This window comes from Loxodonta africana, chromosome 7, assembly GCF_030014295.1.
Source record: "Loxodonta africana isolate mLoxAfr1 chromosome 7, mLoxAfr1.hap2, whole genome shotgun sequence".
Classification (NCBI taxonomy): domain Eukaryota; kingdom Metazoa; phylum Chordata; class Mammalia; order Proboscidea; family Elephantidae; genus Loxodonta; species Loxodonta africana.
In genome coordinates, this window is record NC_087348.1 from 691,351 (window position 1) to 709,561 (window position 18,211).

At 49.0% G+C, this 18,211-nt stretch overlaps 1 protein-coding gene across 5 annotated transcripts in view; it reads right to left on the minus strand.

Moving 5' to 3' along the window:
• The window catches only part of DEAF1 (DEAF1 transcription factor), a 69,067-nt gene that overhangs the window by 28,591 nt on the left and 22,265 nt on the right, over positions 1 to 18,211 (minus strand). For all 5 annotated transcript variants that reach the window (XM_064287511.1, XM_064287509.1, XM_064287512.1 and 2 more), the window contains exons 7-8: positions 4,241 to 4,367; positions 3,101 to 3,229 (exon numbers count right to left, since the gene is read on the minus strand). In XM_064287511.1, the coding sequence (XP_064143581.1) occupies positions 3,101 to 3,229; positions 4,241 to 4,367 (256 nt within the window). The remainder of the gene's footprint in view (positions 1 to 3,100; positions 3,230 to 4,240; positions 4,368 to 18,211) is intronic.

An 18,211-nucleotide genomic window follows, 5' to 3' on the forward strand; every position in this document is an offset into this window, starting at 1 on the left:
GCTGGGCCCCCTCCTCAGCTGGGCCCCCTCCTCAGCTGGGCCCCCTCCTCAGCACAGCCTCCTCCCCAGCTGGGCCCCCTCCTCTGCACGGCCTCCTCCTCAGCTGGGCCCCCTCCTCAGCTGGGCCCCCTCCTCAGCTGGGCCCCGTCCTCAGCACGGCCCCCTCCTCAGCTGGCCCCTCCTCAGCTGGGCCCTCCTCAGCTGGGCCCCCTCCTCAGCACAGCCTCCTCCTCAGCTGGGCCCCCTCCTCAGCACAGCCTCCTCCCCAGCTGGGCCCCCTCCTCAGCACGGCCCCCTCCTCAGCTGGCCCCTCCTCAGCACGGCCCCCTCCTCAGCACGGCCCCCTCCTCAGCTGGGCCCTCCTCAGCTGGGCCCCCTCCTCAGCACAGCCTCCTCCCCAGCTGGGCCCCCTCCTCAGCTGGGCCCCCTCCTCAGCACGGCCTCCTCCTCAGCTGGCCCCTCCTCAGCACGGCCCCCTCCTCAGCACGGCCCCCTCCTCAGCTGGGCCCTCCTCAGCTGGGCCCCCTCCTCAGCACAGCCTCCTCCCCAGCTGGGCCCCCTCCTCAGCTGGGCCCCCTCCTCAGCACGGCCTCCTCCTCAGCTGGCCCCTCCTCAGCACGGCCCCCTCCTCAGCACGGCCCCCTCCTCAGCACGGCCCCCTCCTCAGCACGGCCCCCTCCTCAGCACGGCCCCCTCCTCAGCTGGGCCCTCCTCAGCTGGGCCCCCTCCTCAGCACAGCCTCCTCCCCAGCTGGGCCCCCTCCTCAGCTGGGCCCCCTCCTCAGCACGGCTCCCTCCTCAGCTGGCCCCTCCTCAGCACGGCCCCCTCCTCAGCACAGCCCCCTCCTCGGCATAGCCTACTCCTCAGCTGGGCCCCCTCCTCACCTGGGCCCCTCCTCAGCTGGGCCCCCTCCTCAGCACAGCCTCCTCCTCAGCTGGGCCCCCTCCTCAGCACAGCCTCCTCTCCAGCTGGGCCCCCTCCTCAGCTGGGCCCCCTCCTCAGCTGGCCCCTCCTCAGCTGGGCCCTCCTCAGCTGGGCCCCCTCCTCAGCACGGCCCCCTCCTCAGCACGGCCCCCTCCTCAGCTGGGCCCCTCCTCAGCACGGCCCCCTCCTCAGCTGGGCCCCCTCCTCAGCACAGCCTCCTCCTCAGCTGGGCCCCCTCCTCTGCATGGCCTCCTCCTCAGCTGGGCCCCCTCCTCAGCTGGGCCCCCTCCTCAGCTGGGCCCCCTCCTCAGCACGGCCTCCTCCCCAGCTGGGCCCCCTCCTCAGCTGGGCCCCCTCCTCAGCACGGCCTCCTCCTCAGCTGGCCCCTCCTCAGCTGGGCCCCCTCCTCAGCACGGCCCCCTCCTCAGCTGGCCCCTCCTCAGCTGGGCCCCCTCCTCAGCACGGCCCCCTCCTCAGCTGGCCCCTCCTCAGCTGGGCCCTCCTCAGCTGGGCCCCCTCCTCAGCACGGCCCCCTCCTCAGCTGGGCCCCCTCCTCAGCACGGCCTCCTCCCCAGCTGGGCCCCCTCCTCTGCATGGCCTCCTCCTCAGCTGGGCCCCCTCCTCAGCTGGGCCCCCTCCTCAGCTGGGCCCCCTCCTCAGCTGGCCCCTCCTCAGCTGGGCCCCTCCTCAGCTGGGCCCCCTCCTCAGCTGGCCCCTCCTCAGCTGGGCCCCCTCCTCAGCTGGGCCCCCTCCTCAGCTGGGCCCCCTCCTCAGGTGGGCCCCCTCCTCAGCACGGCCCCCTCCTCAGCTGGGCCCCCTCCTCAGCACGGCCCCCTCCTCAGCACGGCCCCCTCCTCAGCTGGGCCCCCTCCTCAGCTGGGCCCCCGCCTCAGCTGGGCCCCCTCCTCAGTACGGCCCCCTCCTCAGCACGGCCCCCTCTTCAGCTGGGCCCCCTCCTCTGCACGGCCCCCTGCTCAGTTTGGCCCCCTCCTCAGCACGGCCTCCTCCTCAGCTGGGCCCCCTCCTCAGCACGGCCCCCTCCTCAGCACGGCCACCTCCTCAGCTGGGCCCCCTCCTCTGCATGGCCTCCTCTTCACCTGGGCCCCCTCCTCAGCTGGGCCCCCTCCTCAGCTGGGCCCCCTCCTCAGCTGGGCCCCCTCCTCAGCACAGCCCCCTCCTCGGCATAGCCTACTCCTTAGCTGGGCCCCCTGCTAGGCCCATATAGAGACCAGAGAGCCAGGCACAGGCCACTGAGGGACTTGCCCACGTCTCATTCAGCGGCAGTGAAGGCATAGCTGCTCCCAGCTGTCTGACTCTGGGGCCCCCACCTTCAGCCCGCAGCACTGTCCGAGTCCGATGGCAATGTGTAGAGAGGCGAGGGCATGGTGCTGTCGGGGGAGAGGGTGGGCGGACGGGAAACTGATGATGGGGTCTGGGCAGGAGGTGAGACAGGAGACAGTCTCCATGCAGACCAGGTGTTCAGGAATTAAACTGAGGACGGTCAGGATAGGGAAAGCTGTGGGGAGCCCGGCTCTGGCTGTGCCCTGTCAGGATGGTGATGCTGTCACTGAGGGAACTTGGGGGTCAGCATTGAGGCCCCCCATCATCTGCTGAGGGGAGGCCCTTCCACAAACCTCAGGGCGGGGTGGATACACAGAACAGGGCTGGAGGGAGAAAGTGGGCGGACAGACAGGAGGCACCAGCAGCCTGCAGGCCTCGCGGGAGTTCTGCCTGAGCCCATGGTGAGCCACAGGGCCAGGAGCCTCATGTCCACTTGGGTGTCCAGAGCGTGTGGCCTCACACTCCCTCTCACCCCACAGGGGCTGATGGTGCTACCTCAGCAGACACAGACCCTTGGCCTCAACCCTGCAGCTGTACCAGTCCCCCTGCCCACAGATTCACGGGCACTATAACCCCATCGCCCGGGCCCTCTTCCAGGAGAACGACAGCACACCTCACCCTCATTACATCTCCAGGGTCTTGCTGTCCTGCCAAGGCCCCTCCATGCAGTCCTGCACCCAAGCAGCCAGCCCATGGCCCCTTCTTCCACATGCCCAGCCCCAACCGATACCCACCTGTTGTCAGCCTGCAGACACTCCCCCCAGGCAAACCCCCGCAGTAACACCACACGTCACCCTCCTGTGGGATGTCTCAGGCACGCGCAAGGACCACTCGCCTGTGGCTCCAGCGAAGACATCGCCCTGGGCTGGACTCTCTGATATGACAGCCGTGGCCTCCACTGTAGACGCCCGGTCGAAGGTCAGTGCGCCAGAGGTAGTGATCTGTCCCGAGGGGGTCACGGTGACTAGAAAGCAGAGCTCGACTTAGCGAGAAGCCAGGGTAGGAGGATACCTCGAGGCACAAGGGCCTGTCTGACCACTGGCTCTGGCCCTCACACAGGTGGGGGCTGCAGAGAGGCAGGGGCCAGATGACACCGGGCACTGGACATGTTCCCCACACGTGGACAAACACCTCCATATGAAGGACCTGTGAGGCCCAGCAACTGCGTCCCCCACACGTGGACAAACACCTCTATATGAGGGACATGTGAGGTCTGGCAACCATGTCTCCCACACATGGACAAACACTTCCATGTAAGGGACCCTGAGGCCCTGCAACTGTGTCCCCTACACATGGATAAATGCTTCCACGTGAGGGAACTGTGAGTCCTGGCAACCATGTCTCCAACACATAGACAAATACTTCCATGTGAGGGACTGTGAGGCCCTGCAACTGTGCCCCCGACGTGTGGACAAACATCTCCACGTGAGGGACACTTGAGGCCCAGCAACCATGTTCCACACATGTGGACAAACACTTCCGTGTGAGGGACCGTGAGGCCCAGCAACCATGCCACCCACGGGAAAGGAACCAGGCGGCTGGGTGGAGATGAAGAGATTTCCACCATGTGTCTACTTATTTTTTTTTTTTTTCATTTTTTGGATTTTGAACCATGCGAATGTATTGCCAAGTCAGAAAATGAAAAATAAAATTTTAAATACTTTAAAAAACACTTCACAGTTTAAATTAAGGAAAAACATCTTCATCTCAGTGGCCGCTCAGCCCAAGCCCTGACATGGTTGGGCTGCAGGCCCATCTGAGGCACGGTCCCTCCTTAACAGACAGCGTGAGGACACTGCCTACCTTAGGCATCACCATGCAGGGGTCTTGCCTGCATTTACCCCCCACAGGTCGGGTAAGACTGCAAAAAAGCCAGACTTACACCATCTAACTAAGACCTATTACTAACACATTTCTCCATGCGGCCTCTGCCCATCCCTCGGTGAAGACAGAGCTCCATTTCACTAGGACTCACAGGTGGTGGCGGCTGTGGCTGGGAGCAGCGTGATGTTTTTGGGAGAATCCTTCTTGACTGGGGTCGTGGGCATCTCGTTTTCCTTCTTGCGCCGTTTGTAAGGTACAAAAAGCCTGACCGGCCCGCTCTGAGGAGGAAAGTCCAATTAGACACAGAAAACGCTGGCAGGCACCCTCCTCCTGGTCTTGACGCAGCGGCCCGCAATGTGGTGGCCAGCTGCACCCAGTTCTACCTCCCTCAGGCCCCAAACTCCTCAGGTGACAGAAAGAACACATGACTGACAGCACTGCAAACCGGAAAGAGTGCCATCAACAGACTGGATTTCCAGGAACTCCTAGAGGACAAAGCGAACGGGGTCAGGTGAAGGAGAAATGAAGAAACCACATGAGGAGAAGGGCACTCCAGCAGCAATGAGGGCAAGTCCATGCTCAGTCACTGGGGATAACCAACTCAAGGAGAACACTCTAACTGGACCAGGGCCAAGAGACCTGGTCCAGGAAATCGACAGTCTCCCGCCGGCGGATGGGGGGGTGTCCACAGGTCCTCAGAGAGCTGCCCACCCATGATGCCTCTCTGCCATCAAATGAGACTCACATACCTGACGCCACATGGGACATGGGACACGCACTGTGAACACACAGACCTATGGACGAATTCCAGGTGGAAACACAGAAGCGAACGATCCTACAGCAGTTACACGTCTCATCTGCAATGTCAGGAGCAACCCCGCTGAGGACCAAGGGGCAGGACACGGGAGACTTTGCTGCGTTAGGTGCAAGATGGGGTCTGGGGAGAATCTGAGTCAGAGATCTCAGAATGTCTGAGCACACAGCTCGGGGTCAGAGGGGACCCTGCTGGGCGGGACTGATGGGAGCACACATCCCTCCCAGTTACACGGGGCTGGGCACCCCTTGCAGCAGACAGCAACTGAGAGAAGCCACGATTCAGAGAGGAAACGCCAGCTCCCCAGCCACCAACTGTGACCAGTGGCCTTGAGGTTGGCTAGTATGGGTGACCAGGGTTTTCAAACTCAGAAATGAACTAGAAAGCATCGAGCACCCATCTCAGGGAGGAAAACCCTGGGTGGGGGAAAGAGTGGCGTCTGTCTAGGGGGTAGGCATGTGCCAACTGTCAGGAGATACGCTGGATTCCATTGTTGCGGCTACAGTGCCAATCCATCTCATTGAGGACTTCCCTTGTTTTCACTGATGTTTTACTTTAGCAAACATGATGTCCTTTTCTAGCATTGGTTCTTTCCTGATGACGTGTTCAAAGTAAGCAACCCAAAGTCTCACCATCCTTGCTTCTAGGGAGCATTCTGACTGTATTTCCTCCAGAACTGATTTGTTCATTCTTCTGGCAGTCCACAGTATAGTCAATATTCTTCAACACCACAGCCAGAACACAGTAATTCTTCTTCTGTCTTCTTTTTTCATTGTCCAACTTTCGCGTGCATATGAGGAAACTGATTTGGGTCAGATGCACCTTAAAGGGACATCTTTGCTTGTTAAGATTCTAAACGGGCAGATTTGACCAATGCAATACATTGTTTGATTTCTTGACTGCTGCTTCCATGGGCATTGATGGTTGATCCAAGTAGAATGAAATCCTCCTAAATTAGGATATGAATATTATATATATATATATACACACATACATATATATGTGTATGTATACATACATAGCAAAAACATGCAGGTTAAATTGAGGACTCCTGGTGGCACAAACAGTTACGTGCTCAGCTGCCAAATGGATGGTTTGAACCCATCCAGCAGCTTCCTGTGAGGAAGGCCTGGTGATCTGCTCCCATAAAGATTATGGCCTGGAACAACTGGACTAAATCAAAAGCAAAGAAGTTTCCTAAATAAACCGAATGCTTCAAAGGCCAGCGTAGCAGGGGCAGGGGTTTGGGGACCATGGTTTCAGGGGACATCTAAGTCAATCGGCATAATAAAATCTATTAAGAAAACATTCTGCATCCCACTTTGAAGAGTGGCATCTGGGGTCTCAAATGCTAGCAAGCGGCCATCTAAGATGCACCAATTGCTCTCAACCCACCAGGATCAAAGGAGAATGAAGAACACTAAGGACACAAGGTAATTACGAACCCAAGAGACAGAAAGGGCCACATGAACCAGAGACTACATCAGCCTGAGACCAGAAGAACTAGATGGTGCCCAGCTACAACCAAAGACTGCCCTGACAGGGAACACAACAGAGAAACCCTGAGGGAGCAGGAGAGCAGTGGGAGGCAGACCCCAAATTCTCATAAAAAGACCAGACTTAATGGTCTGACTGAGATTAGAAGGACCCTGGTGGTCATGGACCCCAGACCTTCTGCTGGCCCAGGACAGGAACCAGTCCCGAAGCCAACTCTTCAGACAGGGACTGGACTGGACAGTGGGTTGGAGAGGGATGCTCGTGAGATATGAGCTTCTTAGATCAGGTGGACACTTGAGACTATGTTGGCTTCTCCTGCCTGGAGGGGAGATGAGAGGGTGAAGGGGGTTAGAACTGGCGAAAAGGACACGAAAAGAGAGAGTGGTGGGAGAGAGCGGGGTGTCTCATTAGGGGGAGAGTAATTGGGCATGTGTAGCAAGGCACATATAAGTTTTTGTGTGAGAGATTGACTTGATTTGTAAACTTTCACTTAAAGCTCAATAAAAATTAAAAAAAAAGATTATGGCCTAGAAAACTCTATGGGCCAGTTCTACTCTGTCACATGGGGATGCTGAATTTAAATCGACTCAACGGCACCCAACAAGAGTAACGACAGGGTTAAAAGGTGGAAAATTATAATCTTGAGATGGGGAAAGCCTTTTTAAACAAGAAACCCAGACACCATAACAAAAGAGCACATCTGGACGACATGAAATCCAGAACCTCTGCAGGACACAAGCATCACAACAAAGCCAAGATACAAGGATCCAGGGGAAATGTCTGCAATACTCAGAATATGAAAGCATTCATATAGTTCCGCAATAAAAACCCCAAAGTATGAGCAGAAGAGTGATCCAATGACAGAAACAACCCACAGAAAAAAGAAATGAAAATGAGCGATTGATAGTTTAAAAAATATTCATTCTTGCTAATAACTAAGAAAATATAAGTTAAAGCAAAAAGTCATCTTGTAGCCCCAGGATGACACTTCTAATGTCTGGTTTTGGCAGGAACACACGGACATGGGCATTCCAGCACTGCTGTAAGTCAGGCCTGCACAGCCTGCCGGGAGGGCGGTCTGGGGGTGTCTGTAAGAATCCTAACCCCACACATACCCTGTAGCCTCCAAGTCTCCTTCTAAGACTCTCCTGCAGAGATAACCCCAAATGGACATAAGGCTGTACACTCACGGACGTTTACACGCACGGAGGTTTACACACAGGGAGGTTCATACACAGGGAGGTTCACACCCAGGGAGGTTTACACGTGGGGATGTTCACACATGGAGAGGTTCACATGCGAGGAGGTTCACACACAGGGATGTTCACATGCAGGTAGGTTTATACCCAGGGAGGTTCACACATGGGGAGGTTCACACACGGGGAGAGGTTCACACCCAGGGAGGTTCACACCCAGGGAGGTTTACACATGGGGATGTTCACATGTGGAGAGGTTCACATGCAAGGAGGTTCACACATGGGGAGGTTCACACACAGGGAGAGGTTCACACCCAGGGAGGTTTACCATACTGTCTTCTGTAATAGCCAGGCCAAGGAAGTAAAACTAAGTGGCAGGGGGCCCCACATGGTCAGTTACGAGGAAGAGATCTGGAAGCAGGCCTAGCATGTTGTTGGGCAAACAAGTTGCAGAACAACACAAAGCCAACAACAGCCACCAAGTACTTGTAAACAAATCAGAACTTCAAACCAGTTCAAACCAGTTTAGTCATGGCTGACAAAGCAAAATCGACACAGACCTGAAGTTTTAAAATTTGTGTGATCTGCACCAGCAACCAGAACGGGAAAAATCTGGGCTTGAAGCCCTGGAATGGGAGACTCGGAGGAGGTGTAGTGAGCACTTTCAGGAGCCTGATGTGTGAGGCTGGATCACCACACGACCGAGGAAAGCGACCCACGTTCACTGCGGTGTGGTCAGCCACCATCACTGAGCGGGGCACCACTGTTTCTGAGAGGGAAGGCAACTGGCTGCTGTGTAACGTGGACGCCGCCCTTGTTTTCTAGAAGGGAGATTAAGTTTCCAGCAGGGCTTCGACCTGTAATTTTTACTGTTCAGGTTTACCCAAATTTTGAAAATTCAGATCTGTTCCAGGTTCGATTCCTCGGCCCTGACTGAACTAGGAAGCACTGGTTCGAAGCCCTGACTCAAATACACATTTGTGGACACGCAGAAAGCACTCTCAGGGTACTCACACTATGAATGGGGGCACCTCTGACTGTAAAGAACGGAGACGTCAAGCATGAACGTAAATCTCAACAAATACCGACTGTAAACCACAACAGTCATATCTAATTTGTGGGGCTTAAAAAACAAGGCAGAACTACAATAACGGACAAAAGATCAACACACAAATCAGGGGTTAGCAGTTGGATCTGAAGCGTTCTGAGCTCCTCCCCGTGTGTGAGGTGGAGTTTGTGAGCTAGGTGTGCGTGTGAGACGCTTGCATAATCACTAGGACAAGTGGGACGTGTAATTGCCAGAGCAGCAGATGGAAATAAACAGAAGGGGGAAGCACCGCCACCCAAACACAGGCAATAAGCACAGAATAAAACAGACGCAGAGGAAACACATAAAACAAGATGATAAATATAAACTCAATATATAAGCAATCTCAAACATAAATACTCTCAGGTGAAAAGACAAAAAGCTGTCAAAGCAGATTAAAAAACAAAATGCAGCAATAAATTGGCAATGAGACACCTAAACCTAAGGACATGGACAGTTTGAAAATAAAAAGACAGAACGAGATACACCTGGCAAATAACTAACGAGAGCAAGCTAGCTTAACTGTACTGGACAAAGTAAAACTTGAGGCAAATGCCATTTACTAGAAAAAAAGAGAGGCTCCTGTGCAGGGATCAGGCACCCTCTACCAAAAGATGTGATAATTCTAGATGTACACAAACCAGTTAACATGGCTTCAAGTTACTTAAACCAGAAGACAACGAATCTACCACTAGATCAGATTTTAACTATTTGTACAGGACAAAGGACTGGCTTTGGCCTTTTGTCTCTGGTTTCTGAAAATGTCATTGCTGTTAAGCGCCGTTGGGTCAGTTCCGACTCACAGCGTCCCTGTGTACAACAGAACAAAACACTGCCCGGGTCCTGCACCATCCTCACAATCACTGTTACGCTTGACTCCATTGTTAACAGGCACTGTGTCAATCCATCTCATTGAAGGTCTTCCTCCTTTTCACTGACTCTCTACTCTACTGAGCAGGGTGTCCTTCTCCAGGGACTGGTCCCTCCTGATCACGTGTCCAAAGCATGTGAGACAAAGGCTCACCACCCTTGCTTCTTAGGAGCATCCTGAAAGTACTTCTTCCAAGACAGATTTGCTTGTTCTTCTGGCAGTCCACGGTGTATTCACTATTCTTCGCCAGCGCCATAATTCGAAGGCATCGATTCTTCTTTGGTCTTCCTTATTCGTTGTCCAACTTTCACGCACATATGAGGCAACTGAAAATACCACAGATTGGGTCAGGTGCACCTTAGTCCTTCAAGTGACATCTTTGCTTTTCAACACTTTAAAGAGGTCTTTTCTGCAGCAGATTGGCCTAATGCAGGGCATCCTTTGATTTCCTGACTGCTGCTTCCTAGGGTGTTGATTGCCCTTGGAATTCTGGAGCAATAAAGGTACGCTGTTTCCCAAAACAGCCAAACAACACTGAAACATGTGCAAATGAGTTAGGAGCACTCAATTTCTCCCTGGCAACCGGCCTCAGAAAGGGAGGGAACATGATGCGGTCAATCTCCTATATTCACTAAGTCATGCATATGCAGTACAGAACCCCGGACTTTTGAGCTTTCTCTCTCTGGGGCCTTCTGGAGTGGTGAGAACATCCATGCACAGGAGAGGGAGGCATGTGCTGTAAATCCTAACCCCTTTACTGGTAGATATAATCCCATTTTAGTATGGGTTTTCCTTGTTATGTTAATGAGGCAGTGTGAGCATTATTGTTGTTAGGTGCCATAAAGTTGGTTCCCACTGACACCAACAGAACAAAACCCTGCCCGATGTCATCCTCACGCACCATCCTCATGACCATTGTTATTCTTGAGCCCATTGTTGCAGCCACTGTGTCAATCCATCTCATCAAGGGTCTTCCTCTTTTTCACTGACCCTACCAAGTGTCTTAGTGATCTACTACTGCCATAACAGAAATACCACAAGTGGATGGCTTTAACAAAGAGAAATTTATTTCCTCACAGTAAAGTAGGCTAAAAGTCCAAATTCAAGGCAGCAGCTCCAGGGTGAGGCTTTCTCTCTCTGTCAGCTCTGGAGGAAGGTCCTTGTCCTCAATCTTCCCATGGTCAAGAAGCTTCTCAAGCACAGGGACCCCAGGTCCAAAGGACGCACTCTGATCCTGGTGCTGCTTTCTTGGTGGTACAAGGCCCCAACTCTCTGCTTCCTTCCCTTTCTTTTTATCTCTTGAGAGATAAAAACGGGGTGCAGGCCATACCGCAGGGAAACTCTCTTTACCTTGGATCAGGGAGGTGACCTGAGAAAGGTTGGTGTTAAAATTCCACCCAAATCTCTCAACATAAAATTACAATCACAAGATGGAGGACAGCCACACAATACTGAGGATCATGGCCTAACCAAGTTGACACATATTTTTGGGGGGACACAATTCAATCCATGACCCCAAGCATGATGTCCTTCTCCAGGGACTGGTCCCTCCTGATAACATGTCCAAAGTATGTGAGACAAAGTCTTACCATCCTAGCTTCTAAGGAGCATTCTGACTGTACTTCCTCCAAGATAGATTTGTTCATTCTTCTGGTAGTCCATGGTATAATCAATATTCTTTATCAACACCATAATGTAAAGGCATCAATTCTTCTTTGGCCTTCCTCCTTCATTGTCCAGGTTTCATATGCATAAGAAGCAATTGAAAACTTCATGGCTTGGGTCAGCCACACCTTAGTCTTCAAGGTGACATCTTTGCTTTTTAACACTTTAAAGAGGTGTTTTGCAGTAGACTTGCCCAGTGCAATGCTTCTTTTGATTTCTTGACTGCTCCTTCCATGGGTATTGATTGTGGATCCAAGTAAAATGAAATCCTTGACAACTTCAATCTCTTCTCCGTTTATCGCGGTGTTGCTTATTGGTCCAGTTGTGAGGATTTTTATCTTCTCTGTATTGCAGTGCAGGGTGTATCTCAAGTCAACTTCTTTTGAGATATAAGGGAGCAGATTGACCAGGCAACCAGGGAAGCACAGAGGGAGGAGACAGATGCCATATGAGATCTGCAAGGGGCCAAGACAGATAAGCTGAAAAGAGACAAGGACCTTCCCGACATTCAAAAGAGAGAGAACACCTTACACTAGAGTCGGCACCCTGAATTTGGACTTCTAGCCTTCTATAATGTAAGAGAATGAATTTCTGTTTTTTAAAGCCATCCACGTGTGGTATTTCTGTTATGGCAGCACTAGATAACTAAGACAAAAACTTTCAAAGAATTAGGAATAGGAGAGAACTGAAGAATGCCTACTCAAAAGTCCACAGCAGGGGGGTCGGGCCAAGATGGCGGACTAGGTAGACGCTACCTCGGATCCCTCTTGCAACAAAGACTCAGAAAAACAAGTGAATCGATCACATACATAACAATCTACGAACTCTGAACAACAAACACAGATTTAGAGACTGAAAACGAACAAATACGGGGAAGCAGCGATTGTTTTCGGAGCCTGGAGCCAGCGTCCCAGTCAGGTAACCTTTGGCGCCCGATTTAGGGCAGGGCCCAGGGGAGCTGACGGTGGAAACAAGGGGCGCAGCCCTACCCCCTGAACTCACCCCGGGAGGGGGCCCAGCCAGTCCACGCCGGTGGCGTGGCGACGCACCCGGTGGAGAAGTTCCCGGGAGGCAGTGACTGGTCTTGGAGCTGGGAGTGCAACGTCCCAGCCGGGGAATCTTGCCACCGGGATTTTGACTGGGGGTGGTCAGGGCACAAGCACGGAGAGCTGCTCCACTCCCCTGATCTAACCCCGGGAGGGGGCCCAGCCGGTCCGCGGAATTGGCGCGACGACGCGGCGAGAGGACGAGAAGTCCCCAGGAGGCAGCGACTGATTTTGGAGCCGGGAGGGCAGCGTCCCAGCCGGGGAATCTTGCCGCCGGGATTTTGACTGGGCGCTGTCACGGGGAAGGCACAGAGAGCTGCTCCGCTCCCCTGAACTTACCCCGGGAGGGGGCCCAGCCGGTTCGTGGCAGCGGCGCGGCCGACGCGGCTGGCGGGACAAGAAGTCCCTGGGGGGCAGCGACTGATTTTGGAGTCGAGAGTGCACCGTCCCAGCAGGGGAACCTTGACGTTGGGCGTGGGACTGGCAGCTGAGGATCTGACCGCGGCTTCAGTGGGCCAGATCCCCGGGGGCAATCTCCACAGAGCCAGCACACACAGGCGACACGCCCCTCGGGAATCTCAGATAAAATAGTCATTCCAAGCAAGACAAGCAACTTTGGCTATATTGTGAGGTGCTACTCTCCTATCTCTCTGATCCCTCCCCCACCCACCCCAGGCGGCTTCATTAACATTGGAATTTACTGAGCCAGAGGGAGAACGGCTCCGGCTCCGAGGCAGCTTTGCTCCCCCCCCTCCTTTTTTTTTCTCTTTTGGTCTTTTCCTAACCCACTCTTCTGGCCTGAGAGAAGGAAACACAAAAAACCCAGGGACCAAAAATCTACCCCTAATTGGACTAAAAACACAGAACCAGCTACAGCCAAGCATATATGATCCAAATCTCAGACTTTCATCCTTACAGGAAACAAGGTGGCAGTTATAATCCAAAGGCAGTTCTGATAGGGATCTGACTGAACTTTTTTTTTAGCGGATTTTCTGGATAAACTAGTTTCCCAGTGATGACTCGGAGACAGCAGTCCATATCAAACCACATAAAGAAGCAGACCACGACAGCTTCTACAACCCCCCAAACAAATGAATCAAAATCTTTCCCAAATGAAGATACAATCCTGGAATTATCAGATACAGAATATAAAAAATTAATTTACAGAATGCTTCAAGACATCAGAAACGAAATAAGGCTAACTGCAGAAAAAGCCAAGGAACACACTGATAAAACAGTTGAAGAACTCAAAAAGATTATTCAAGAACATAGTAGAAAAATTAATAAGCTGCAAGAATCCATAGAGAGACAGCATGTAGAAATCCAAAAGATTAACAATAAAATTACAGAATTAGACAATGCAATAGGAAGTCAGAGGAGCAGACTCGAGCAATTAGAATGCAGAGTGGGAAATCTGGAGGACCAGGGAATTAACACCAACATAGCTGAAAAAAAATCAGATAAAAGAATTAAAAAAAAATGAAGAAACCCTAAGAATCATGTGGGACTCTATCAAGAAGGATAACTTGCGCGTGATTGGAGTCCCAGAACAGGGAGGGAGGACAGAAAACACAGAGAGAATAGTTGAAGATCTCCTGACAGAAAACTTCCCTGACATCATGAAAGACGAAAGGATATCTATCCAAGATGCTCATCGAACCCCATTTAAGATTGATCCAAAAAGAAAAACACCAAGACATATTATCATCAAACTCGCCAAAACCAAAGATAAAGAGAAAATTTTAAAAGCAGCCAGGGAGAAAAGAAAGGTTTCCTTCAAGGGAGAATCAATAAGAATAAGTTCAGACTACTCAGCAGAAACCATGCAGGCGAGAAGGGAATGGGACGACATATACAGAGCACTGAAGGAGAAAAACTGCCAGCCAAGGATCATATATCCAGCAAAACTCTCTCTGAAATATGAAGGCGAAATAAAGATATTTACAGATAAACACAAGTTTAGAGAATTTGCAAAAACCAAACCAAAGCTACAAGAAATACTAAAGGATATTGTTTGGTCAGAAAACCAATAACATCAGATACCAGCACGACACAAAGTCACAAAACAGAACATCCTGATATCAACTCAAATAGGGAAATCACAAAAACAAATTAAGATTAAATAAAAAAAAAATGCTCATAACAGGGAATCACTGAAGTCAATATGTAAAAGATCACAATAATCAAAAAGAGGGACTAAATACAGGAGGCATAGAACTGCCATATGGAGAGTGATACAAGGCGATATAGAACAATACAAGTTAGGTTTTTACTTAGAAAAATAGCGGTAAATAATAAGGTAACCACAAAGAGGTATAACAACTCCATAACTCAAGACAAAAGCCAAGAAAAACATAACGACTCAACTAACATAAAGTCAAACACTACGAAAATGAGGATCTCACAATTTATTAAGAAAAACGTCTCAGCACAAAAAAGTATGCGGAAAAATGAAATTGTCAACAACACACATAAAAAGGCATCAAAATGACAACACTAAACACTTATTTATCTATAATTACGCTGAATGTAAATGGACTAAATGCACCAATAAAGAGACAGAGAGTCTCGGACTGGATAAAGAAACACTATCCGTCTATATGCTGCCTACAAGAGACACACCTTAGACTTAGAGACACAAACAAACTAAAACTCAAAGGATGGAAAAAAATATATGAAGCAAACAATAAGCAAAAAAGAAGAGGAGTAGCAATATTAATTTCTGACAAAATAGACTTCAGACTTAAATCCACCACAAAGGATAAAGAAGGACACTACATAATGATAAAAGGGACAATTGATCAGGAAGACATAACCATATTAAATATTTATGCACCCAATGACAGGGCTGCAAGATACATAAATCAAATTTTAACAGAATTGAAAAGTGAGATAGATACCTCCACAATTACAGTAGGAGACTTCAACACACCACTTTCAGAGAAGGACAGGACAGCCAGTAAGAAGCTCAATAGAGACACGGAAGACCTACTTACAACAATCAACCAACTTGACCTCATTGACTTATACAGAACTCTCCACCCAACTGCTGCAAAGTATACTTTTTTTTCTAGCGCACATGGAACATTCTCTAGAATAGACCACATATTAGGTCATAAAACAAACCTTTGCAGAATCCAAAACATCGAAATATTACAAAGCATCTTCTCAGACCACAAGGCAATAAAAGTAGAAATCAATAACAGAAAAACTAGGGAAAAGAAATCAAATACTTGGTAACTGAACAATACCCTCCTGAAAAAAGACTGGGTTATAGAAGACATCAAGGAGGGAATAAGGAAATTCATAGAATGCAACGAGAATGCAAATACTTCCTATCAAACCTCTGGGACACAGCAAAAGCAGTGCTCAGAGGCCAATTTATATCGATAAATGCGCACATACAAAAAGAAGAAAGAGACAAAATCAGAGAACTGTCCCTACAACTTGAACAAATAGAAAGTGAGCAACAAAAGAATCCATCAGGCACCAGAAGAAAACAAATAATAAAAATTAGAGCTGAACTAAATGAATTAGAGAACAGAAAAACAATTGAAAGAATTAACAAAGCCAAAAGCTGGTTCTTTGAAAAAATTAACAAAATTGATAAACCATTGGCTAGACTGACTAAAGAAATACAGGAAAGGAAACAAATAACCCGAATAAGAAACGAGAAGGACCACATCACAACAGAACCAACTGAAATTAAAAGAATCATATCAGATTATTACGAAAAATTGTTCTCTAACAAATTTGCAAACCTAGAAGAAATGGATGAATTCCTGGAAAAACACTACCTACCTAAACTAACACATTCAGAAGTAGAACAACTAAATAGACCCATAACAAAAAAAGAGATTGAAACGGTAATCAAAAAACTCCCAACAAAAAAAAGCCCTGGCCCGGACGGCTTCACTGCAGAGTTCTACCAAACTTTCAGAGAAGAGTTAACACCACTACTACTAAAGGTATTTCAAAGCATAGAAAATGACGGAATACTACCCAACTCATTCTGTGAAGCCACCATATCCCTGATACCAAAATCAGGTAAAGACATTACAAAAACAGAAAATTACAGACCTATATCCCTCATGAACATAGATGCAAAAATCCTCAACAAAATTCTAGCCAACAGAATTCAACAACATATCAAAAAAATAATTCACCGCGATCAAGTGGGATTTATACCAGGTATGCAAGGCTGGTTTAATATCAGAAAAACCATTAATGTAATCCACCACATAAATAAAACAAAAGACAAAAACCACATGATCTTATCAATTGATGCAGAAAAGGCATTTGACAAAGTCCAACACCCATTTATGGTAAAAACTCTTACCAAAATAGGAATTGAAGGAAAATTCCTCAACATAATAAAGGGCATCTATGCAAAGCCAACAGCCAACATCACTCTAAATGGAGAGAACCTGAAAGCATTTCCCTTGAAAACGGGAACCAGACAAGGATGCCCTTTATCACCACTCTTACTCAACATCGTGCTAGAAGTCCTAGCCAGGGCAATTAGGCTAGACAAAGAAATAAAAGGCATCCGGATTGGCAAGGAGGAAGTAAAATTATCTCTATTTGCAGATGACATGATCTTATACACAGAAAACCCTAAGGAATCCTCCAGAAAACTACTGAAACTAATAGAAGAGTTTGGCAGACTCTCAGGTTGTAAAATAAACATACAAAAATCACTTGGATTCCTCTACATCAACAAAAAGAACATTGAAGAGGAAATAACCAAATCAATACCATTCACAGTAGCCCCCAAGAAGATAAAATACTTAGGAATAAATCTTACCAAGGATGTAAAAGACCTATACAAAGAAAACTACAAAGCTCTACTACAAGAAATTCAAAAGGACTTACTTAAGTGGAAAAACATACCCTGTTCACGGATAGGAAGACTTAACATAGTAAAAATGTCTGTTCTACCAAAAGCCACCTATACATACAATGCACTTCCGATCCAAATTCCAATGTCATTTTTTAAGGTGATAGAGAAACAAATCACCAATTTCATATGGAAGGGAAAGAAGCCCCGGATAAGTAAAGCATTACTGAAAAAGAAGAAGAAAGTGGGAGGCCTCACTCTACCTGATTTTAAAAGCTATTATACAGCCACAGTAGTCAAAACAGCCTGGTACTGGTACAACAACAGGCACATAGACCAATGGGACAGAATTGAGAACCCAGATATAAACCCATCCACGTATGAGCAGCTGATATTTGACAAAGGACCAGTGTCAGTTAATTGGGGAAAAGATAGTCTTTTTAACAAATGGTGCTGGCATAACTGGATATCTATTTGCAAAAAAATGAAACAAGACCCATACCTCACACCATGCACAAAAACTAACTCCAAGTGGATCAAAGACCTAAACATAAAGACTAAAACGATAAAGATCATGGAAGAAAAAACAGAGACAATGTTAGGAGCCCTAATACAAGCCATAAACAGAATACAAAACATTACCAAAAATGATGAAGAGAAACCCGATAACTGGGAGCTCCTAAAAATCAAACATCTATGCTCATCTAAAGACTTCACCAAAAGAGTAAAAAGACCACCTACAGACTGGGAAAGAATTTTCAGCTATGACATCTCAGACCAGCGCCTGATCCCTAAAATCTACATGATTCTGTCAAAACTCAAGCACAAAAAGACAAACAACCCAATCAAGAAGTGGGCAAAGGATATGAACACACACTTCACTAAAGAAGATATTCAGGCAGCTAACCAATACATGAGAAAATGCTCTCCATCATTAGCCATTAGAGAAATGCAGATTAAAACTACGACGAGATTCCATCTCACTCCAACAAGGCTGGCATTAATCCAAAAAACACAAAATAATAAATGTTGGAGAGGCTGCGGAGAGATTGGAACTCTTATACACTGCTGGTGGGAATGTAAAATGGTACAACCACTTTGGAAAT